General features: G+C 49.0%; 1 protein-coding gene across 1 annotated transcript in view; it reads left to right on the forward strand.

Moving 5' to 3' along the window:
• Positions 1 to 24791, forward strand: part of ELP3 (elongator acetyltransferase complex subunit 3) — a 98706-nt gene that overhangs the window by 66999 nt on the left and 6916 nt on the right. Inside the window, exons 12-14 of the mRNA XM_077925378.1 lie at positions 3022 to 3087; positions 5431 to 5658; positions 12021 to 12102. Of these exons, the coding sequence (XP_077781504.1) occupies positions 3022 to 3087; positions 5431 to 5658; positions 12021 to 12102 (376 nt within the window). The remainder of the gene's footprint in view (positions 1 to 3021; positions 3088 to 5430; positions 5659 to 12020; positions 12103 to 24791) is intronic.

Consider the following 24791-nt stretch of genomic DNA (forward strand, 5'->3'; position numbering starts at 1 on the left):
CTCGTCAAACTCAGCCGGGGCACCTGAAGGCTCGTTGCTCTTACAATCGGAAGAGAAGTCTCTACGGATCAAATCCAGACATGCACGTCATAAAATTTATACAACACTCAATTATAAAAGCAAACCAAAAAAAACCTCAAAGCAACATAGAAAAAAAATGAAACAATAAAATTGTCACTAAGAAAAAATAACAGTTAAAGACACTTTGAGAAGTTAACATAACAGTAGACTAAAAGCGGAATAAAACTCACACCAGCTTTCTAAAACATTTGGGCAGGCTTGCCTAGACGAGGATGTTTTTTGCAGGCACCGAAAAGAGTACACGGAAGGCGCCTGCCTTGGTGTCAAGAGGCAGGGAGTTCCCAAGTGTAGGTGCTGCCACACTAAAAGACCAAGTTGTTGCAAATGCAGAACGGGTCTTGCGTGGTACCTGTAACCGTGCCAGTTCTGCAGATAAATGAAGGGTTTGAATGGGTGCATTTGGGGCAAGAGGATCTTGCACGTGATCTGGTCTCAAGTTGCTATGGGCTTTGCATACTCATAGTAACACCTCAAATCTGGCCCAGTAGCAAATCGGCAGCCGGCGCAAACCTCTGAGCACAGGCGTTATATGCTGACAATGCCTTGCTCCCATCAGCAATTGCACTGCAGCATTCTGCGCTCGCTGCTTCTTCCAGATCAAGAACGCAGAACTGGTGTGTGAGTGCAGAGGAGATCTTAATCGCAGAGTCTGCCCTGGGGCCCTGACACAGCTCTGGTGGCTGGGGCTGAAGGGAATTGTAGACCAAAACCTCCAGAGGGCACCCGGTTGGGGAAGACCCCCTTAGATCACAGATCCCGTCCGCACACTGGTTTCACTCCATCTGCTTTTCTGCAGGCAAAGACATTTTCTCCCGCTTCCTCATTCATTTATGTACGTATGAAGATTAATATCCTGCCCACCGGCTCACAGTCAAGCTCTCGGAATGGCTTGCAATTAGAAACAAAACAACAAGAGCGTCATCAGATTATAATGGCGCAGCTGAAAATGGCAGCGGCCATAAACAAAAAAGCAGATAGCAAATTCGGATAAATAGGAAAAGGTTTTTTGCCTTGTGCTGGAAGGATGAAAGGCTTGCCCCATGCGGGGCTCTCCAAGTTCAACAGCCAATCCTTCCCGTGGGGTGAAATGGGTGGTGACCAAGAGACAGCAGCACCTGAGCCATGTGGGGACAGGTGATGCTGGGTTAAACCAACCCTTTGACCTGCTCCAGATCTTCAGGTAGCCCACGTAGGTTGTTAGGAACTGGCCCGATATGTTATGACCCTTTGGACCAGTCCCAATCAAGCCTCCTGCAGTGAAGTTCTGGACCACCAGAAACTTCTAGGTGGTCTTCAAGGGCAGCTCAACATACAGAGCACTGCAGCGGTCTTATTCAAGTTCTGCATTCAAGGTATCTGAAGAAGTGTGCATGCACACGAAAGCTTATACCAAGAACAAACTTAGTTGGTCTCTAAGGTGCTACTGGAGGGATGCGGGTGGCGCTGTGGGTTAAACCACAGAGCCTAGGACTTGCTGATCAGAAGGTTGGCGGTTCAAATCCCCGTGACGGGGTGAGCTCCTGTTGCTCGGTCCCTGCTCCTGCCAACCTAGCAGTTCGAAAGCATGCCAAAGTGCAAGTAGATAAATAGGTACCGCTCTGGCGGGAAGGTAAACGGCGTTTCCATGCACTGCTCTGGTTCGCCAGAAGCGGCTTAGTCATGCTGGCCACATGACCAGGAAGCTGTACGCCGGCTCCCTTGGCCAGTAAAGTGAGATGAGCGCCGCAACCCCAGAGTCGGTCACGACAGGACCTAATGGTCAGGGGTCCCTTTAGCTTTAAGGTGCTACTGGACAATTTTTTTATTTATATATATATATATTGACAGCATCAGACCAGCACGGTTGCCTACCTGAATCAAGTTCTGCAAACCTTCAGGTTACAAGTGGCCAGACTTCCTCTCTCCCAGAAGGGTCACAGCTGGTGTCACCAGCATAAGCTGCTCTATCAGATCTATCACCTGAAGAGCCAGAACTAACAGCATTCCCAAGCTGTGAACTTGATCTTGTAGGGCAGGATGGCTATCATGTGGCCTTCCAGATGTTTTCGGACACAAACTGCCGTCAGTGCCAGGCTGTATGGCCGGTAGTTTGGGCTGGTGAGAGTTGTCCATGCCTATCTATAATAGTTTGAAGATGTCACAGGTCAAGGTACCAAGGGCAGGTGGTTTGCCTTGCCTGATAGGTCAAGGTGTTCTAGATAGGGGACTCTTTTGATGTCCTCCCTATTACAGTGGTACCTCGGGTTAAGTACTTAATTCGTTCCAGAGGTCCGTTCTTAACCTGAAACTGTTCTTAACCTGAAGCACCACTTTAGCTAATGGGGCCTCCTGCTGCTGCCGCGCCGCCGGAGCACGATTTCTGTTCTCATCCTGAAGCAAAGTTCTTAACCTGAAGCACTTTTTCTGGGTTAGCGGAGTCTGTAACCTGAAGTGTATGTAACCCGAAGTACCACTGTACTCACATCAGATTTCTGCGCCTAGAAATTGTCATTAATAGCCTCCTACTGCATTCCGAAGGAACTTGCTCAAGAGTTTCTCTGCTGTACATTATATTACTGCTCCGCCTTCCAATTCCATATCTCTCCAGCATGGAACACAGTGAGAGTTAGCACCTCATTCTGTGCCTTGGCGCTTTACATCAAATGGCACATTTCCTCCTGAGATGCATATTTGCTCAGTGAAACCGATGCCAATCAGTATGTCCTTTTTTGCATCTTAAAACACCAAGGATTGGGCTGTTGTTTTTCCCAGAGATTCATTAGGGACGGATCAGTGGGCATTTTTATTTTGAAGCCTCCCCGTATGAAATGATGGGGTTAAGAACTCTATCCCAACTTCATCTTAACTCTGGGGGTGATTATGGGGAATGCAGTGTCCCTTATCCTGTCTGTCTCTCCCTTGCATAATTGCCACCTGCCTCTCTCCTTTCCCCCCATCTAGTGTCGCGATGTGAGGACAAGAGAGGTCGGAATTCAAGAGATTCATCACAAAGTGAGACCTTATCAGGTAAGACTTGTTCCTTCTCAGCGGGCCTCGCTCCATGTGTGTGTGTATATGTGTGATTTTTCATAAAACCACATCAAAATTATTTTTTTGTGAACACTGAGACAGGGAGCCCAAGAGAGGAAGAATCATAAAAGTGTAGAGTTGGAAGGGACCCCGAGGGTCATCTAGTCCGACCCCCCTGCGATGCAGGAATCGCAGCTAAAGTCTCCCTGATAGATGAACCATCCAACCTCTGCTTAAAAACCGCCAATGCAGGAGAGTCCCCCGCCTCCTGAGAAAGTGCGTCCCCACCACCAAACAGCTCCTACCACCAGAAAGTCCTTCCAAAAGTTTAGTCATGATCTCCTTTCTTGTCATTTGAATCCATTGGTTCAGGACCGACCCCTGGAGCAGGAAAAAACAAGTTTGTGCCATCTTCCACGTGACAGCCCTTCAGATATTAGTAGATGACTAATAATATTGATAATAATAATATTTTTTTTTGATAATATAATTTATTTATATCCTGCAGGGACGCGGGTGGCACTGTGGGTAAAACCTCAGCGCCTAGGACTTGCCGATCGCATGGTCGGTGGTTCGAATCCCCACGGGGTGCGCTCCCGCTGCTCGGTCCCAGCGCCTGCCAACCTAGCAGTTCGAAAGCACCCCCGGGTGCAAGTAGATAAATAGGGACCGCTTACTAGCGGGAAGGTAAACGACGTTTCCGTGTGCGGCTCTGGCTCGCCAGAGTAGCTTGGTCACGCTGGCCATGTTACCCGGAAGTGTCTGCGGACAGCGCTGGCTCCTGGCCTATAGAGTGAGATGAGCGCACAACCCTAGAGTCTGGCAAGACTGGCCCGTACGGGCAGGGGTACCTTTACCTTTTACCTATTTATATCCCACCCTCCCCAGCCGAAGCCGGGCTCAGAGCGGCTAACAACAGTAAAAATAACAGAGTTTACATAAAATCATAATCATTTAATTGAAATACATTCTAAAATCAATTCATTCTAAAATCAGTTCAGAGTCAAATTAATGGCAGCCATTGGGCTAGAGTTCTATGAGGATCACCGATGGAGGGGGTCAGACTGTGCCACAGTTTAAGAAAGGTCTTGACAAGCTGGAAACTGTGCAGAGAGTGGAGACCAACTGGATCAAGGATCTGGAAACCAAGCCTTGTGAGGAACAGCTGAGGGAGTTGGGTGTGTTTAGCTTGGAGCAGTGGCATAAGAGGTTAGGCTGGCCTCAACCAGAGCCAGGGCTTTTTTGGCCGGGCCCTGATCTGGTGGAACGCTCTGTCCCAAGAGACTGTGGCCCTGCAGGACTTGACATCTGGAGAGGAGCTGCTAAAAATGGTGCTCAGCCAACTGCGGCTCAACAAAGCCCAGCCCCCTTCCTCCTCTAGGCAGGCCGGGGAGAAGCCAGGAGGAGAGAGGGAGGAGACGCCGCCGCGGTGTGTGTGTGGTGGGGGAATGGAATGGCGCAGGAAAAAAATGGCGCAGCCAGAACGAACAAAATCCACACAGCAATTCCCAGACCGTCTGCAGGCCGGATCCAGAAGGCAGTTGGGCCGGATCCGGCCCCCGGGCCTTAGTTTGCCAACCCATGATTTAGGCTGTACTTGGGACGTCTCATTATATTGCTGCTGATCATTGATTGTAATAATAATAATAATTTGTTATTTATACCCCGCCCATCTGGCTGGGCTTCCTCAGACACTCTGGGCAGCTTCCAATAAAATATTACAATACAGTAAGCTGCTTTGGGATTCGTTTGAGTTGAAAGTGGCAGAGAAACAGGTGAAATAAATTCAGATCAATCAGTCAAAACATCTGGAGGTTACAGAGTTGTGCAAGATTGATCGAGCATAAGTGATCCTGGCAGGCCATGAAGGGTCTTATGGTCTGGACCCTTCTGTTGTTGTTTTTTCTTCTCTCTCTCTCTCTCTTAATGTTGGCAATGTTCAGGACATTTTTCCTTGTATGCCTGACCTACCAAGGGTCTTTGAGAAGCATGGGTGTGTGATTTCTACAAATGCTTTCTCATTTAAAGTTCCAACACCAGCTTCCCTTGTGTGAAAATACAATAATCTCACCTTCAGCTCTTATCTGATGCTGCTGAAAATCCATCTGCAGCGAGGCGGACGAACGTGAAGCGATTTCACACAAACACAGACACACACACACATACAAACGCTTCGCTCAAAGCCCCACGCAGACAATTGCCTGCATGGCCGTGAAATTGACTTTGGGCTCCTTCGTGGGCTGCACAATTATGATCACCCCCGTGGTTGCCATCTCAATTTTTTATTTTTTTTTTAAGTCAGCTCAGGCCTTTCTCCTCCTCTTCCTCTCTTTCGAACAGGTTGAACTGATCCGGAGAGACTACGTGGCCAATGGCGGCTGGGAGACCTTCCTATCCTATGAGGACCCTGAGCAGGACATCCTGATCGGCCTGCTGCGCTTGCGGAAGTGCTCGGAGGAGACGTTCCGGGCGGAGCTGAAGGGGGGCGTCTCCATCGTCCGAGAGCTCCACGTCTACGGGAGCGTGGTCCCCGTCAGCAGCCGCGACCCCTTGAAATTCCAGCACCAGGTACCTGAAGCTTGCCTATATACCGTATTTTTCGCTCTATAAGACACACATTTTCCCCTCCAAAAATTAAGGGGAAGTGTGTGTGCGTCCTATGGAGCGAATGCAGGCTCCTTGGCTTCAGCGATAGCAACGCGAAGCCTCCGAAGCGCAGTGGGAGCACTCCCACCGCACTCTGGAGGCTTCAAAGATAGCCGCCTGAAGCCTCCGGAGCGCAGCAGGAGCTCCCACTGCGCTCCGGAGGCTTCAGGTGCCCCTTCAGCTAAGCAGGAAGAGAAATGGAAGGGGCTCCGTTTCTCCTGCCGCTTTGCTGAAGGGGTGCTGCGCAGAGAGGGGGAGAATTTTTTTTCCTTGTTCTCCCCCTCTAAAACAAGGTGCGTCCTATAGAGCGAAAAATACTATAGTGTGAAAAATACGGTATATAATTTTTAATTAATTGTCTGTGTACAATTTAAAATACAGCACTCATTTTAACATCCCTAAAATATCAGTGACTTCCCTTCTTCCCTTTCCATGGTTCATTTTGCGTATCATAAATCGCTGCATATTTTACAAAAACTAAGCCATTCAGTATTCCCTTATTGCAGGCATGTCCAACAGGTAGATCGTGATCTACCGGTAGATCACTGAACGTCTGTTGTAGATCACTGGTAGATCATTGGCTCCCCACAAAGAAGCTGAACAACTGTGGCTCCCCTAAAAAAAGCTCAACATTTTATCTCCTCCCTGGAAAAACTCAACAACTTTGACCCGAACCCCCCCAAAAGGGGTCAATCACTGCCAGTTTTTAACTTTGTGAGTAGATCGCAGTCTCTTGGGAGTTGGCCACCCCTGCCTTATTGCATCCATCAAAACTTATTTACACTGTTGAATTTATCTTAATGCTGCCAAACTTTTCAGGTGTACACAGTTATTGCCCATACAGTGGTACCTCGGTTTAAGAACAGTCCAGCTGAAGAACAATTTTGGTTTATAAACTCTGCAAAACCAGAAATAGTGTCTTGGTTTGAGAACTTTACCTCGGTCTAAGAATGGAATCCAAATCCATTCGGTTTAAGAATGGTTTCGGTTTAAGAACGGACTTCTGGAACGGATTAAGTTCGTAAACCGAGGTACCACTGTATATTCAAAAAACGTTTTCCAATCTTCTCTAAACATATGTTCTTTTTTGTCTACGTTAAGTCTGCAAGCTGTGCATATTCTGTCGGCTTAAGTTGCCATTCTTCTCGCTCGTTTTCCACTTTTGGGCTAACAAAACACGGGCTGCAGTAGTAGCATACATAAATAACCTTTTTTGACACCTGGGAATTTCAGTCTGAATTATCCCCAACAGAAAGGACTCTGGGGTTTTTTTTTGGGGGGGGGGAGTATTTTAAACATTTTTTCAATTCATTAGGGATCATTTCCCAATACTCTTTTACCCTTTTACAAGTCCACCACATATGAAAAAACGTTCCCTCCGCCTCTGTGCATCTCCAGCGCTTACCTGATTCAGTCTTGTACATCTTGGCAAGCCTACTCGGAGTTAAATACCACCTGTGAATCATTTTCAAGTAGTTTTCCTTCAAGGAATAACACGCTGTGGACTTCAAATTGCTTTTCCAAGGTTTTTCCCAGAGGTTAAAATCTATATTGTGTCCTATATCCGTATAGTTATATAGGTCCGTATAGTTAAAGCTACGATTTTCCCAGTAGTGATGTATGGAAGTGAGAGCTGGACCATAAAGGTGGTTGATGGCTGAAGAATTGATGCTTTTGAATTCTGGTGCTGGAGGAGACTCTCAAGTCCCATGGACTGCAAGAAGATCAAACCTCTCCATTCTGAAGGAAATCAGCCCTGAGTGCTCACTGGAAGGACAGATCCTGAAGCTGAGGCTCCAGTACTTTGGCCACCTCATGAGAAGAGAAGACTCCCTGGAGAAGACCCTGATGTTGGGAAAGATGGGAGGGCGCAAGGAGAAGGGGATGACAGAGGACGAGATGGATGGGCCATAGGTCTGATCCAGCTAAAGGCTCTCTTTATGTTCTTGAGCAATGCATTGTACGTCTTGGAAGAATATTCAGAAATGGCAGCCTGGCAGCTAGGTAGTTAATTGGCCTTTTTCAGGATTCAGGTCTTCACTAGCTTCCAGTTACTTATTTTGCACCAGATTCCTTTTAACAACACTTTTCAGCACTTGAGAGCAGTGGGCGATAAAAATCTTACTGTTTTTCAAAGAAGAGAGGACACGTGCGAACAGAGAAATAAAGCAATTTATAAGCAGGACAGATAAAAAAATTCAACAGCAGAAACTACATTGGAGCAAAGATCTGGGCGCATACGAAGGCCAGGAAAAACCCAAGTGAATGTATTGGGTGGATATTCCAGAGATGGGGCACCACAGCACCCAAGGGCAGCTAGACTGGTGGCTGGGGGCGGCCGCCGAGACCATATAACACCGGTCTTGAAAGACCTACATTGCCTCTCAGTAGGTTTCCGAGCACAATTCAGAGTGTTGGTGCTGACCTTTAAAGCCCTAAACGGCCTCAGTCCTGTATACCTGAAGGAGCGTCTCCACCCCCATCGTTCTGCCCGGACACTGAGGTCCAGCTCCAAGGGCCTTCTGGCGGTTCCCTCGCTACGAGAAGCCAAGTTACAGGGAACCAGGCAGAGGGCCTTCTCCATAGTGGCGCCCGCCCTGTGGAACACCCTCCCATCAGATGTCAAAGAGAAAAATAAATACCAAACTTTTAGAAGACATCTGAAGGCAGCCCTGTTCAGGGACGTTTTTAATGTGTGACATTTTAATGTACAGTGGTACCTCGGGTTAAGTACTTAATTCGTTCCGGAGGTCCGTTCTTAACCTGAAACTGTTCTTAACCTGAAGCACCACTTTAGCTAATGGGGCCTCCTGCTGCCGCTGCGCCACTGGAGCACAATTTCTGTTCTCATCCTGAAGCAAAGTTCTTAACCTGAAGCACTATTTCTTCGTTAGCAGAGTCTGTAACCTGAAGTGTATGTAACCTGAAGTGTATGTAACCCGAGGTACCACTGTATTTTTAATCTTTGTTGGAAGCCGCCCAGAGTGGCTGGGGAAACCCAGCCAGATGGGTGGGGTACAAATTGTAAATTATTATTATTATTATTATTATTATTATTATTATTATTATTATTATCTGGGGTGAATCTCTGCCTCATTGGCAGCAGGGTGGACCCAGAGAACCCTAATCCCACAAATAAACATAACCCACAAGGCACAGTTTGAAGCGCTGGCTAGGAGCCAGAGCGCCGCATAAGGAATCAGCCTGTTCCTCAGATTGTCCTCTGAGACATGGCCCCAGGTATCTCCTAGGCTCCAGAGAGGGTTGGATATTCATTCATTCATTCATTTACATCCTGCCCTCCCTCCCAAAGGAGCCCAGGGTGGAAAGCATGTTAGCGATAAAAATCATTGTTATATTCCTTATCTCCTGCCTTTTCCGCAGTGGGGACTCAAGGCGGCATACACAAATAAATAAATAAAAACCCAGGTAAAAGTCATATAAAATGGTTTAAAAGGGAATCAAACTCCAATAGAATAAAAACAATATTTCAAAAATGGTTAAAACACAGACATGGACCACAAATGAGTTAATATGCCACAGTTAACATCCCAAAGCACAGGTACTGCTTGAATATGATCCTCAGTGGCCAGGCTTTGGGCTTTTAGGGCCAGGCTGTGATTCCGGCATTGCAGGGGGTTGGACTAGATGACCCTGGGTGCCCTTCCAACTCCACAGTTCTATGATTTTACCCATATTCTTCCATAGGAACCCACCCAGGCTTTGAGGTCTTTGAGGGAGGGGACTTTACGAGACAATACGATAATCTTTATTGTCATTGTCCCATACAGAACAACGAAATTGAAAAATCTACATAAGACATTCAGAACCAACAGGCCTGCTATCCCAGCCTGGTTAGCCCCCTAAAAACTCTGATACCATTTTAAAAATACAATACACTCCCATAGAGACTCCTTATACTGCGTTTAAAACCAAAATCACATTTGGGTAGAAACTGTTTCTCAGGCGGCTGGTCCTAGTCTTTATAACCCTGCACCTTCTTCCAGAAGGCAGAAGCTAAAAGAGATCATTCTGGGGTGCACACTATCCTGCGCTATCTCTGCAGCTTTCTTATGGCACCTGGAAGCGTAGATTTGATCCAAGGTGGGAAGAGTGCACCCAATTATTCTCTCCGCAGTCTTTACAACCCTGGACAGCATTGTTTTTCCCAGTCCCACCCACCCTTATTGGCTGCGACACAGGCGGGCAAGGGCCTTCTCTGTGGTGGCTCCTTCCAAGGAACTTTGGAACTCCCTTCTTAGAGAAGCTCGACTGGCTCCCTCTTTGCTGTACTTGAAATGGGCAGGTGAAGACAGTCTTACTCCGACAGGCCTTTGGGAACTGACTGTATTGTTAAAGAAAGGTCTCTTAACAGAACTGCCCTGTTTTTATTATCTCTATTTTAATACATTTTTTTTGGGGGGGGGGGGTTATATTATTTTAACTCCATTAGAGTTCAATTGCTTTTTTGACTGCAATCTTTTCTATGCTTTCTGCATTTTATCTGCGTTGTTTTAATTTGTGCAAGCTGCCTTGCGTCTGAGGTGGGGAAGGCAAGATATAAATAAATGCAGTAACCATAATCATAATTTCAGATGGTATAGTAGAAGAATGGTCCTTGTTTCCTTTCCACCTGAATCCTCCGGGGCTGATGTTTTAATTTCGCTATTGTCTTCATGTGTGGTTTTTTTGTTTGTTTAAATTGTTTTGTTTTAAATTAAGCGTTCTCTGTCGGCTGCATGTGCATTAGGATGCAACTTCTGTTTGATAGTAATGACCCCGGGCAACAAGGCAGAAGTGGTAAAATGGAATTTGCGGGTTGGCGGGGGGGTATGGAGAAGAGAGAGAGAGAGAGAGAGAGAGAGAGAGAGAGCAGAAAATGAATGCTTACCTCCTGAAAGCGAAATTTCAAAAGCCGGGAGCGGAAAAATGGTTGACGCACGTGGAAGGTGGAAGGGGGAGGAAAATCAATTGACTGGAGCCCAGCGCTAACAAATTGAAATAGATTGGAAATGGAGACTCGGGCGCATGACGCACAAATGTGGGCTGAAGGAATGTTTATTGGGGGGGCGTCCATCAGTACCCTAAAAATGAATACTCCCCACCCTACACACTCAAATAAACACACACACACACTTCTTCCCCAAAACGGTATGCTAGGGAAGGGTATGTTTAGCATAAGAGATATCCCTGTTGTGCAGGAATAATGCTCTTGTTCCTTGCAGATGGGTCCTTTTTTTGTTTGAGGCAGGATCGCACCCCCTTCAGAAACCCTCTCCCACTGGCCTTGTGGGCACAGCAAAGCCAGGCATTGCAAATCGTCCTCCCAGCTGCGGCTTGCAGGATTTCCTGGGCCGATTTGCACTGCCGTTTTTTGCAGGGTGTGTGTGCCTCCAGATTTTAAGCAAGCTGGCCAAATTGTGCAAACACCCCAGCCAGTAGTTTGCAAACGCCAGACTCTCCTGAAAGCGGGTTTACGGCTTGGGATGCCATTTTATTTATTTTATTTTTATTTTGCAAGACTTGACGGAGAAAGGGGGAGAAACCTCAAAGCAGTTTGCAAAAATTAAAGAAAGAGGATCAAACAATAAAATTATCAACGAGAAGAGTTAATAATGACCTAAGACTTTCAAAAAGTTAATAGTCTGAAAACAGGTTAAAACTTGGACCATGGGCAAAGCTGCCTCAGTTGAAGCTGGGCAGGGAACGTTTTTCGAACCTGAGGGCCATATTTCCTTCTGGCCAACCCCCCAAGGGCCACATGTCAGAAGTGGGTGGAGCCAGAGGTGAAAGTGGGCGGAGCCACAGGTGCTAATATTATGTCTGTGTAGCAAGCTGGATACTGCACACACCTTTCTCTGTCCCCCATCCAGACAAGCGAGGAGCAATATGGGAGTTTAAGGGCAGGAAAGGGAGTGGCCTGGGGAGGGTTCTGGGGGCCAGGTGGCCTGGCCCTTTGAAGCTTACCCAACCCTTATTTATTTTTATTTTTTAAATCCAAACTCAAATTTCTGTATTCGTCAGTTTCCTGCACTGCAAGCTGGAGTGTCCCAGCAAAACCACCTCTAGATTACTCGGGAAACAAAAGAGAAATGTTTGGAGTGGTTTTTAAAAATTCATCTCTGCTGCCACACTGACTTTTTTCACGCCCGCAAGTACTTCTGTGACCTCCGTCCCCCAATTCCACCAGCAAGAATTTTTTTAAAAACAAACTCCCTGCTAATCCCTAAATTACAAGTTCCTTGTGAGCTTGAAGACAAACTCACTTGTCTTCCTTCCTCTAGGGATTTGGGATGCTACTGATGGAGGAGGCGGAGAGAATCGCGAAGGAAGAGCACGGGTCATGGAAGATCGCTGTCATTTCAGGTACGCTGGGCAAATTTGCCTCTCACTTTTAACAGCAGGGGGGGCGGCTGCAGCAAAATTGTGCGAGGTGTCGTGCCCTGCCTCAACGCTGCCCCCTTGCAACACACTCCAGTCCTTCCCCCTCTCATATGGTTCCCTTGCCCGCCCTCAGGTTTTCCAAAGACTTTCCTACTCATGTAAACTTTTGGGTTCTCCAAGACTGCTTGTACCAGGCTTCCTCAACCTCGGCCCTGCAGATGTTTTTTGAGACTACAATTCCCAGCATCCCTGACCACTGGTCCTGCTAGCTAGGGATCATGGGAGTTGTAGGCCAAAAACATCTGGAGGGCCAAGGTTGAGGTAGCCTGGCTTATACCTCCCTCTTAATTATTTTCTGAACACTATTGATATCAGTCAGGTCCTTTTGCTGCACAGACAACCCTTGATTTGCACAGGACTTGTGTTCCAGGTCTTCGCGTGCAACGGCAGAGCACGCATAACCCCCTCCGAACCCTTTTCCAGCCACTTCCGTGTCACTGCAATGCACGCATGTGCAGTCAATCACCAATTGGGTGTGTGCAAATCAGTCATTAACCTGTACTGTACGGCACCTGCTAAAACATTCCTGTTTAGTCAAGTCTACCCAGGTGGCGCTGTGCTCTAAACCAAAGAGCCTAGGACCTGGCGATCAGAAGGTTGGCGGTTTGAATCCCCGTGACAGGGTGAGCTCCCATTGCTCGGTCTCTGCTCCTGCCAACCTAGCAGTTTGAAAGCATGTCACAGTGCAAGTAGATAAATAGGTAGCGCTCCGGCGGGAAGGTAAGCGGCGTTTCCATGCGCTGCTCTGGTTCAAAATATAGTCGTCATCCCCCCCCCCCCCCAAGGTCTGAGGGACAGTGGACCGGCCCCCTGCTGAAAAAGTTTGCTGACCCCTGTCGGAGAATCCCGACCAGAGGTTGCCTGAAGCTTTCCTCAAAGGCGTGTTCTGATCCTTCCCATGAGATTCAGACTTGCGGGGTGGCACTCGTTGAAGACGAAGCGAACAGGGAGCCTGCCTCCCTCCTAACCCGGTCACTGCGCTCGATGAGTTCTATTGGGGATGCGAACGCTCCGTTTGGCTAAAAAGCACACCGTGACAGAAAGTAGAGAGGAGCTGTTAAGCGAAAGGGCTCGTTTCTCCGCTGACGCCAATTTGAGACTGTATCTGAATGAACCGGGAGGAAATTGGGTAACCGTTCTCTCCTTGTGAGGTTATAGGCATGGCAAGGGTCTCGTTCTAATGCTAATATCGCCAACCTGAGCATGCACAAGACGGAAATGTTAAAAGGGGAATGTTGCTCTTCCCCAGTCGGGGAGCGGGGAGATGCAGCCGCAGTGTGAGCTCTGTGTTGACTGCCTCCTTCTTTGAGCGAGCACAATATTCCCAAGCAGACGGTTGCCTGTCTCTTCTGCCCCGAAGCGATCAGGATTCAGAACTGGGCTCTAAGAACGAAAAGGGAAAGAGAGTCGGTCAAAGAGCCTTCAAAGAATAGAGGCTTTCCAGCTGTTACCTGGGAAATGCAATCTAAAACGCTCAACTTCCTCCGTGGGGTTTTATCAGAAATAAAAATACAGGCAGGGTTGTGCTGGTGGAGATTATCTGGCTTTGTTAATTTCAGGAGGCGGGTGGGTTGCATGGGACATTTTCTCTTCTTCCCTTCCTTTCTCCAAACCGCCTGTCTGAGCATTCACAACGCAGCAGTGGAATTATCGTGGCCTCCCTCACCGGCCAGCAGGAGCGAAAGTCTCCATTCATACATAGACATATGCATATACCGAGAGGAATGGAGCCTTCATCTGCACCCTGCCTTTGAAAAACAGCCAAATCTGCTTGGCCAGGGGCATGGCGCTGGTCTCCCCTGCAGAGAGTTTGCTTTGCCTGTTGGATTCCTTGGCGCGAGCCACAAACAATGCAAATTGTCAGCTATTTAATTTGTCGGCTGGATGGGTGGTAATCTGCAGGGAGCGTTGGAGGGACCGCAGATCATTGTATTTTATGCATCGGGACTCAGATGTTAAGAACACAAGAACATGGCAGTTGCTGGAAACCTTAGGCAGGGAGAAAAGGCTCTTGTTCTCGGGTCCTGTTTCTGGGTTTCCCACAAGGGGCATCTCTTTGGCCACTGTGAAAACAGGGTGCTAGACTAGGTGGCCCATTGGCCTGAAACAGCAGGCTCTTCTTGTTTGCTTATAGGTCAGCCTTCCCCAACTTGGGGGCCTCCAGATGTTTTGGACTACCGCTCTCATGAGCCCGAGACAAGGATGGTGGGTCTCCAAAACTTCTGGAGGGCACCGGGTTGGAGAAGGCCGAGACGCGATGTGAGCTGAGGGATCTCCATTGCCCATTTGGACTACCGTATTTTTTGCTCTATAAGACTCACTTTTTCCCTCCTTAAAAAGTAAGGGAAAATGTGTGTGCGTCTTATGGAGCGAATGCAGGCTGCGCAGCTATCCCAGAAGCCAGAACAGCAAGAGGAATTGCTGCTTTCACTGCGCAGCGATCCCTCTTGCTGTTCTGGCTTCTGAGATTCAGAATTTTTTTTTTCTTGTTTTCCTCCTCCAAAAACTAGGTGCGTCTTGTGGTCTGGTGCGTCTTATAGAGCGAAAAATACGGTAGCTGTTTGTGAACGGAGCTGACGACGGAGTAAATCTTTCCCCACCAATGTTTTTTCTCCCATTTGGACTTCGGAGACTGTCTTCCCGAAGTGCCCCTTTTTTTGGAAACTTGTGTTTTTCTTTTCAACTTCTTCCAGAGATGCCGAAGAGCTGGTTATCCTTCGTAATTGTATCTCATTTGCTCCATAAAAGAAGCAAATAAGAGGAAGCTCTTGAGAGCTTAAGAGCCCATATTGAACCAGCGTGACACCTGCGTGGGCTGGCTTTGTGATAGAGACCCCCGTGAAGTCTTTTAAGTTCTTAACTTAGCCACACATCAGGCGATGGAAGTTCTCTCTCTCTCAGCCGGTGATCGTTCTGATTTGCCGAAGTGGTGGATCTTGTGGGAGGAGAGAGGGGGCACTTAGCACTTAGTGCTGGGCTGGAAAGGGGGCTGGCTTTCCCCCTTGAGTGCTTGTTAAATGCTGCATTCTTTTGCCGAAGCAGCTTCCGTTGGTTGGAGGGGGGGCGGCGCTGTGACGTTTCGCATCGCTTGAAGAGACCCTCTAATCCCACCTCTGCCCTAAGACAAAGCTATCCCACCGACACATCTCCATCTCCCCTTTCCTAGGCATTCTCCAAAAAAGAGGAGATTAAGGAGGCTATAGAAATTGTGCTTTTATAGCAGGGGAGAGAACGCTTGGATGGAAACCCAGAGGAGAAATCTCTGTGAGTAGGAAGTTCGATCTAAAACGAGGGCGGCGGCCAAACCTTTGGGGTAACTTGCCGGCTCCAAATGTTTTCCCCGAAACCTGTGTCTAGTGCCTCCCCTTCTGTGGTTTCCAGCCACTGGTACTCAGAAGCATTGCATGGAGCCAAAGCAGAGCCATTCTGCATGTTGTTGTCGTCGGTATTTGTATGTCTTGATGGACAATGGAGCACACCTCCAGGGGTGAAGTCAAACAACTGCGTTAGCAGCAGCAGACTGACCTCCTGCAAGCCTGGGCAGTGTGCATGGAGGTCCTGGCCTTCCCAAATGACCCCCTTCTCAGCCTGGCTGATGTGGTCCATAGCAGAGCAAGATGTTTGGCCCCAGCTTGGCTGCCGTAAGGAGGCGTACAAGGTGCCATCCAACCCCCTTAAGGACTCCATTCCGGATTTGTGTAGGGTTTACTCCTTAGCCTTTTCCTCTCCTGAAGATGTCCTGAGATGGCCCTTTCCACCCTGAAGTTGTCTAATCCTGCCCCCCTTGCCTACTGCTGCTCTAGATCTTTGCCCCCTGACTCCCACAGGCTTCTTCTGCAAACTCCCCAGCTCCTAGGACTCCCCAGCTGAAAGGACGACCCAAAGGAGCGGCCAGGCACAGACCAGGACTGCCCTTTGCCCCCTATCTCTCCCCTTTCCCCATTGAAAAAAAAAATGCTTTGTGCATGCCATCACTCTCCGATCAGAGACTTCAGTCCAGCAATGTTCGCAACATGCTCCTTAGTCATTTCGAAGATGTTTAATGCCTTGCTATTTTATGTTGGGTCTGTGCGTGAGCCGGTGGTGGTGGGGAAGGGAGATAAAAATATCCTCCCCCCCCCCCCGCTCGCCGTCATTTCAATGACGTCCCACCTCTCCTGTGGGGCAGCGCTGGGGCAGGGGGGCCCGCCTTGCCAGCGTTGCGCTTCTGCGCCGCGAATTAATTACCACGTAGCGGGGCTGATCAGCTTTCCCCCAGACCAGATTTCGATTTGTGTGCCGTCAAGTAGAAAATTAACATGGACACAGGCCAGAAATGCTGAATGCCTGAGTGGGCACTGCAGCCGCCGGGTCTGGGAAGGAGGGGAGGACTCCGGGAAGCGATGACGTCCGAGCTGGCTGTCCGTTCGTTGGCCAGCTCCTTTGAGAAACAAAAGGGGGAAATTGAGCTGCCGCAGGACTGAGGACTCCGCTCTCCTTCCTGCCATTGAACCTCGGAATATCTGTAGCTCGGTCGGCCAAAACATGAGCCTCTTAATCTCAAGGGTTGTGGGTTCGAGCCTCACGCAGGGCAAAGGATTCCTGCAGTGCAAGGCGTTGGACTGGATGGCCCTTGCAGCCCCTTCCAGCACGGCAGTTCTATGGTTCTGTGTTCGTTTTGGGGGGCGGGGGGGGGCAGAGGGAGGCATGCTGCGCACACACAAGCTCTCTGTTGGAAGAAATACAGTGGTACCTCAGGTTAAGTACTTAATTCGTTCCGGGGGTCTGTTCTTAACCTGAAACTGTGTTTAACCTGAAGCACCACTTTAGCTAATGGGGCCTCCCGCTGCCGCTGCCCCGCCGGAGCACGATTTCTGTTCTCATCCTGAAGCAAAGTTCTTAACCCGAGGTACTATTTCTGGGTTAGCGGAGTCTGTAACCTGAAGCGTATGTAACCTGAAGCGTATGTAACCTGAAGCGTATGTAACAGGAGGTACCACTGTATGCCTCATATTGTTGTTTAGTCGTTTCTGACTCTTCGTGACCCCCTGGACCAGAGCACGCCAGGCACTCCTGTCTTCCACTGCCTCCCACAGTTTGGTCAAACTCATGCTGGTCTCTTCGAGAACACTGTCCCACCATCTCGTCCTCTGTCGTCCCCTTCTCCTTGTGCCCTCCATCTTTCCCAGTATCAGGGTCTTTCTTTCCCAGGGAGTCTTCTCTTCTCATGAGGTGGCCAAAGTACTGGAGCCTCAGCTGTCCTTCCATTGAGCACTCAGGGCTGATTTCCTTCAGAATGGAGAGGTTTGATCTTCTTGCAGTCCATGGGACTCTCAAGAGTCTCCTCCAGCACCAGAATTCAAAAGCATCCATTCTTCAGCGATCAGCCTTCTTTATGGTCCAGCTCTCATTTCCATACATCACTACTGGGAAAACCAGAGCTTTAACTATATGGATTTTTGTCAAATGTGTTGTCTCTTATGCCTCATAAGAACATGCAAAGACCCCTGCTGGATCTGGCCAATGGGAGCCCATCTAGTCCAGCATGCTGTTCTCACGGCGGCCAACCACAGGCCTCTGGTGAACCCGTGATCAGGATTTGAATCCAAGAGCAACCCTCCCCTCCTGTGCTTTCCAGCAACCGGGATTCAGAAGCATCTCTGCCGCTGGCCATGAAAGTGGAGCATAGCCACTGTGGCTCGGAGCCATTGATAGCCTTAACTTCCAGTCCTCTTTTTATAGCCATCCAGCACGGGCTCCTGTGGGAGGGAGTTCCATAGTTCAGCTATGCATTGTGTAAAGGAGCGCTGCCTGAAACCCTGGAGAGACATTGCTGTCTATCAGGGTTGACTTATCTGCGAGGCTTCCTTCCTGCTGAGTCCATCCCTGTGACTCCCCATGGAATGACAAAGCACACATGCAGTTGCCTCACTCCTCGCTGTCCCTTCTGCCCGATACTGGCTTTCCAGGGCCTCCTCTGCTTGACAGATCCCTAATAATAATAATAATAATAATAATAATAATAATTTTTTAAAAATATTAATTTTATTAGTATTCTTCACACAACAATGAAAAATAACAATACACAAAACACAAAAACAAGCATACAAAAAAAATCCAAATCCAAATCTTACAAATTAATAATATAAACACTAAAAAGAAAAGCAAACATTGACTTCCACCAATCCCACAGCACCTCCTTTACCTCTCCTTGTGTCTTCCTGTTTTCCTTATCATCTTTATCCTAGCATCTAGATAGAAATCCCTCTTTCTTATCCTTTCACTTCACAAGGTTATTCCAGACTCAGCCAGATTTCTGTCCTCGAACCTTGGCTTTTAAGGTATTCGTTTAGGCGCTCCCATTCCTTTTTCACTTCGCTTTTGGGCTTTTGTCTTATTATATCTGTCAATTTGGTTAATTCTGAATATTCTGAAAGCTTACATAACCATTCTCCCCTAGTGGGTAACTGATTCCCTTTTGGGTACTAAGCCACCAGGATTCTTGCTGCAGATGTCGTGTATAAGGAAAAAATAGTTTTAAAATGGACATCGAACCCAGGGTCTTCTGCATGCAGAGCAGATGTCCTGCTATCACACCCCTTTTCCTCTCGTAGACCTGCAGTGTGGTGTAGTGGTTAGAGTGTTAGGCTAGCGTCTGGGGGGACATGGGTTCAAATCCCCGCACGGCCAAAAAGCTCACTAGGTGAGCTTGGGCCAGTCACTGCCTCTCTTAACCTGGCTTACCTCACTGGTGTGGGGATTAAATGGGGGCAGGGAGAGGACCATATACTCAAGGCCAGCAGTTCTCAAGCTGTGGGTCCCCAGATGTTGTTGGACTACAACTCCCATCACCCCTGAGCTCTGGCCTTGCTGGCTAGGGGTGATGGGAGTTGTAGTTCAACAACATCTGGGGACCCACAGGTTGAGAAAGGCTGCTCTAGGCTTTCCCAAACTTGGCTCCCCTGATGTTTTCGTACTACAACTCCCATCATCCCTAGCTAGCAGGACCAGTGGTCAGGGATGATGGGACTTGTAGTCCGAAAACAGCAGGAGACCCAAGTTTGGGAGACCCTGATATTCGCCATCTTGAGCCGCTTTGAAGTAGACTAGAAATGCAATAAATAAAAGGCAAATAAATAGAAATAATCTCCCTCTGTAAGAAAGAAGAGCTAACGATGGAAACGTATGGTATGGATTTTGAAATGGCAAACAGTTTACGCTCGAATTTTCTACTTCATTAAAAGGGAGCCTAACGATCAGCAGCCTGACATTAATATTTGGGCGTCGGGGAGGCTGGGCGCTCTGCCCATCTGCAGGCTAATTCCATCTCACTTAGGCCTTTTGTTTTATTTTGGTGGGGGTGAGGGGGCCTGCCATCAGCACCGCTCCGGACGCATCCATTAGGTTTCCTTTTGTACCGTTGGAAACAATCTCGGAGCCACCACAGAGCTCCAGATGGAGCGATTACATCTCATTGGTCTCCTAGAGAGACGGCGATATTTCATTAATGACTCCGCAGCCGCTCCGCCTCACCCCAGCTGCATCGGTTGGGTGGTGGGAGTTGCTGCTGCTGCAGTAGGGAAAAAAGGAGGAGGAGGAGGAGGGAGGCTACAATCATAGAACTGTAGAGTTGGAAGGGACCCTGAGAGTCATCCAGTCCACCGCCCTGCAACGCAGGAATCGCAGCTAAAGCATCCATGACAGATGGCAATCCAAGCTCTGCTTAAAAACCTCCAAGGTAGAAGAGCCCACAACCTCCCGAGGGAGACCGTTCCTCAGTCGAACAGCTCTTACTGTCAGAAAGTTTTTCCATATACAGTGGTACCTCTGGATGCGAATGGGATCCGTTCTGGAGCCCCGTTCACATCCAGAGCAGAACGCAACCTGCATGTGCGCGGGTCACGATTCGCCGCTTCCACGCATGTGCCTGACGTCATTTTGAGCGTCTGCGCAAGCAGCGAAACCCATAAGTAACCCCTTCCGTTACTTCTGGTGAACTGGGTTCGCTTCCCCTCCGGTCACCGCGGAGCGCAACCCAAAAACACTCAACTACTTCAACTCGAGGTATGACTGTATTCAGTCGGAATCTCCTTTCTTGTAATTTGAAGCCATTGGTTCAGTTCCTACCCTCAGGGGCAAGGAGGAGGAGGAGGAGGAGGAGGAGAAGAAGAGGAGGAGGAGGAGGAGTTTGGATTTGATATTCCGCCTTTCACTCCCTTTGAGGAGTCTCAAAGTGGCTAACATTCTCCTTTCCCTTCCTCCCCCACAACAAACACTCTGTGAGGTGAGTGGGGCTGAGAGACTTCAGAGAAGTGGGACTGGCCCAAGGTCACCCAGCAGCTGCATGTGGAGGAGCGGGGAAGTGAACCCAGTTCACCAGATTACGAGACTCTTAACCACTACGCCACACTGGCTCTCGCCAAGGAGAAAACAAGCTTGCTCCATCTTCCATGCGACAGCCCTTCAGATATTTGAAGATGGCTCTCCTATTGCCTGTCTTCTCCAGACTGAACATACCCAACAACCTCAACCCCCTGCGATGCAAGATTCACAGCTGAAGAATCTCTGATGGGCCACCTTAAGCATTCACCTGCATGCAAATAACAGCATCTGTTATGACCTCCCTTTTCTTTAGAATCTGAAATTGATCGAGTCCTTTTTAGCACTGAAATGATTGAGTGTGGCTTAATTTGAACCAAGGGTGGCTTATTTCAGCTACAAATGGGAGGAGGAATGAAAGGAAATGTCAGGTGTCAGTGGTGGTTGCTCGTGAGTAACCAGGCAGGACTCCGACCTGTCTTTTACAGGCTTTAAGTAAAGGTAAAGGTACCCCTGCCCGTACGGGCCAGTCTTGACAGACTCTGGGATTGTGCGCCCATCTCACTTAAGAGGCCGGGGGCCAGCGCTGTCCGGAGACACTTCCGGGTCACGTGGCCAGCGTGACAAAGCTGCATCTGGCGAGCCAGCGCAGCACACGGAAACACCGTTTACCTTCCCGCCGGTAAGCGGCCCCTATTTATCTACTTGCACCTGGGGGTGCTTTCGAACTGCTAGGTTGGCAGGCCCTGGGACCGAGCAACGGGAGCGCACCCCGCCGCGGGGATTCGAACCGCCAACCTTTCAATCGGCAAGCCCTAGGCGCTGAGGCTTTTACCCACAGCGCCACCCGCGTCCCTTTTACAGGCTTTATTTTGGTGCAAAAACTATTTACAGTGCAGAACCATCAGTTCACGTCTGCCTCAATCGCTAGCAGAATCCAGGAGTGGTTCTTTCCGGGTCCAACATAAGAACTTAGTCACCCCCAGTCGTTTCCTTCCTTCTTTGTCTTTTACTCCTCTGCGCAAGGTGGGCGACAGAAGAGGCGTGTTTCCCTCCTGGCTGGCTTGGCCAGGAGCAGTGCCGAAGCTTCCTGCAGCATCCTCTAGCCCTTTCCCCTCCTTTACCCTAGAGGGGTGGCTTCCCCCACCCTCAGAGGGGCTCCCAGCATCCTCCTCTGGTCCCTTCCTCGCTTCCCCACTGGAGGTGTAGCTTTCCCCACTGCAAGAAGAGGAACTGCTTCGCAATATTTTCAGAACCTCCCTGTATCCCAACGGCCCCTCTGCCTCCCTTCCCTTTTCTGATGGCAGCTCCCTGACCTTCACGCAGCACATAGTTAAACTATGGAACTCCCTGCCGCAGGAGGCAGTGATGGCCACCAACTTGGAGACTTTTAAAAGAGGATTGGGCAAATTCATGGAGGAGGAGAGGGCTATCGATGGCTACTAGCCAGGACGGCTCGGCTCTGCCTCCACAGTCTGAGGCGGTGACGCGTCTGATTGCCAGTTGCTGAAAACCACAGGAGGGGAGAGTGTCCTTTTGGTCAGATCCTGCTTCAGGTTTCCTGGTTGGCCGCTATGAGAACAGGACGCTGGACCAGATGCACCCCTATTGGCCTGACCCAGCAGGCTCTCCTTGCATTCTTAGGAATGCCTCTGAGCATGTTCCGATAGACTTTTTCTCATCGCTGAATAATGAAAACCCCGCACGAGCACACATCCAGGGCAGGAGAGAAGCCTTTGCATCTCCTACGTACTTGACGCTGACGAAACAGAAGTACGTAGGCAAACTGGAGAGTAATCTGACTTCTGTAATGAAGCCTTTCCTGCTAAGAGGATTAGACAAGGTCGTGGAGGAGAAGGCGCTGTGCTCCCTCCCATGTCAGAGGCAGGATATTCCTGTGAATACAAGCCGCTGTGAATCGCATGCAGAGAGAGCACTTGTCCTGCACTCAGTTTCCCTTTGGGACATCTGGTTTGACCCTATTGAGAACCAGCGGTCAGCAAACTTTTTCAGCTGGGGGCCGGTCCACTGTCCCTCAGACCTTGTGGGGGGCCGGACTAAATTTTTTTTGGGAAATAAACAAATAACTATGCCCCACAAATAACCCAGAGGTGCATTTTAAATAAAAGGACACATTCTACTCATGTAAAAACACGCCGACTCCTAGACCAGACCATCCGCGGGCCAGATTGAGAAGGTAATTGGGCAGGATCCGGCCCCCGGGCCTTATAATGATACTAAAATAAAAAATTATTTTTTATACCCCGCCCTCCCCAGCCAAGGCCGGGCTCAGGGCAGCTAACAGCCGATATAAAAACAAATTGATTGAAACACAGTGGTGCCTCGCAAGACGATAAGAATCCGTTCCGCGAGTCTCTTCGTCTTGCGGTTTTTTGTCTTGCGAAGCAAGCCCATTAGCGGATTAGCGCTATTAGCGGCTTAGCGGATCAGCTGTTAAGCGGCTTAGCAGCTTAGCTGATAAGCGGCTTAGCGATCAGCTGTTAAGCGGCTTAGCGATCAGCTGTTAAGTGGCTTAGCAGCTTAGCGGATCAGCTGATAAGCGGCTTAGCGGATCAGCTGTTAAGTGGCTTAGCGGATCAGCTGATAAGCGGCTTAGCGGGTCAGCTGATAAGCGGCTTAGCGATCAGCTGTTAAGCGGCTTAGCAGCTTAGCGGATAGCTGTTAAGCGGCTTAGCGGATCAGCTGATAAGCGGCTTAGAGGCTTGGGGAAAAGGGGGGGAGAGGGAAAAAAACCCTGCAGGAACTCGCAAGACATTTTCGTCTTGTGAAGCAAGCCCATAGGAAATTCGTTTTGCGAAGCACCTCCAAAACGGAAAACCCTTTCGTCTAGCGGGTTTTCCGTCTTGCGAGGCATTCGTCCTGCGGGGCACCGCTGTATAACTTAAAAACAAGATTAAAATACAACATTAAAACATTAGTTTGCCTACCCATGGTAGAAACAGGATGCTGGACTAGTTGGGCCCTTGGCCTGATCCAGCAGACACTTCTTACCTTCTCATCCACCAACCCTCAAACTAAACATGATTCATTCTTAAAAGAGAACGAGAGAGGTGTGTCTATTTTGGAATGATGAAGGATGTTAGAATCAGAGAATTCTAGGGTTGGAAGGGACACCAAAGGGCCATCAAGTCCCACCCTCTGCAGTGCAGGAATCTCAGCTAAGGCACCCATGACTGATGGCCATCCAAAGCCTGTTTATAAACCTCAAAGGAAGGAGAGTCCACAACCTCCTAAGGAAATCCGTTCCAGCGTCAAGTAGCTCTTACCGTCAGAAGGTTCTTCCTGATGTTGAGTCAGAATCTCCTTGAAGCCATGGGTTCGAGTCCTGTCCTCCAGAGCAGGAGAAAGCAAACTTGCTCTGCCTTCCATGTGGCAGCCCTTTCAGTATGTTGTTGTTTAGTCGTGTCCGCCTCTTCGTGACCGCCTGGACCAGAGCACGCCAGGCACTCCTGTCTTCCACTGCCTCCCACAGTTTGGTCAGACTCATGCTGGCAGCTTTGAGAACACTGTCCCACCATCTCATCCTCCGTCGTCCCCTTCTCCTTGTGCCCTCCATCTTTCCCAACATCAGGGTCTTTTCCAGGGAGTCTTCTCTTCTCACGATGTGGCCAAAGTCTTGGAGCCTCAGCTTCAGGATCTGTCCTTCCAGTGAGCACTCAGGGCTGATTTCCTTCAGAATGGAGAGGTATAATTCAGTATACAGTGGTACCTCTGGTTGTGAACGGGATCCGTTCCAGAGGCCCGTTCGCAACATGAAACGCCCGCAACCTGAAGCGCCGAATCTGCACAGGTGCAAGGCACGATTTGGTGCTTGTCTGCATTCGCGAGCTGCAAAACCCGGAAGTAACCCTTTCCGGTACTTCCGGGTCGCCGCGGGACACACCCTGAAAAAACGTAACATGAAGCAAACATAACGAGGTATGACTGTAAGACCTTTATACCATTATACCGTTCGGTATAATGGAAGATAAATAAACGGTTGGATTCTGGTAGTCAACCCTGCATATTATTTAAAATCTCAGCGGTGCTGTGTGCTTAGACCTTGGGCAAACCATCTTCAGATGGTTGTGATTGTTCCACATAGTTCTCTGGGTGGACCCTGAGCTTCTCACTGCCTAACAACCCTAAACCTCTGCGGGGTTGTTAGGGTAAGGTGAGTTGCTCATTGCTCACAGCACTTTGTATGCTGACATGATAGAGAATAAGTTCCCAGTGTGGTGGCTGCAGTGTGCATGTGCCGGTGGTGGTAGGCCTTGGACCTGTTCTGTCCTCTCCTGTGGGGTAAGAAAACA

This window comes from Podarcis muralis, chromosome 3 (assembly GCF_964188315.1).
Source record: "Podarcis muralis chromosome 3, rPodMur119.hap1.1, whole genome shotgun sequence".
NCBI classification, from domain to species: Eukaryota; Metazoa; Chordata; class Lepidosauria; order Squamata; family Lacertidae; genus Podarcis; species Podarcis muralis.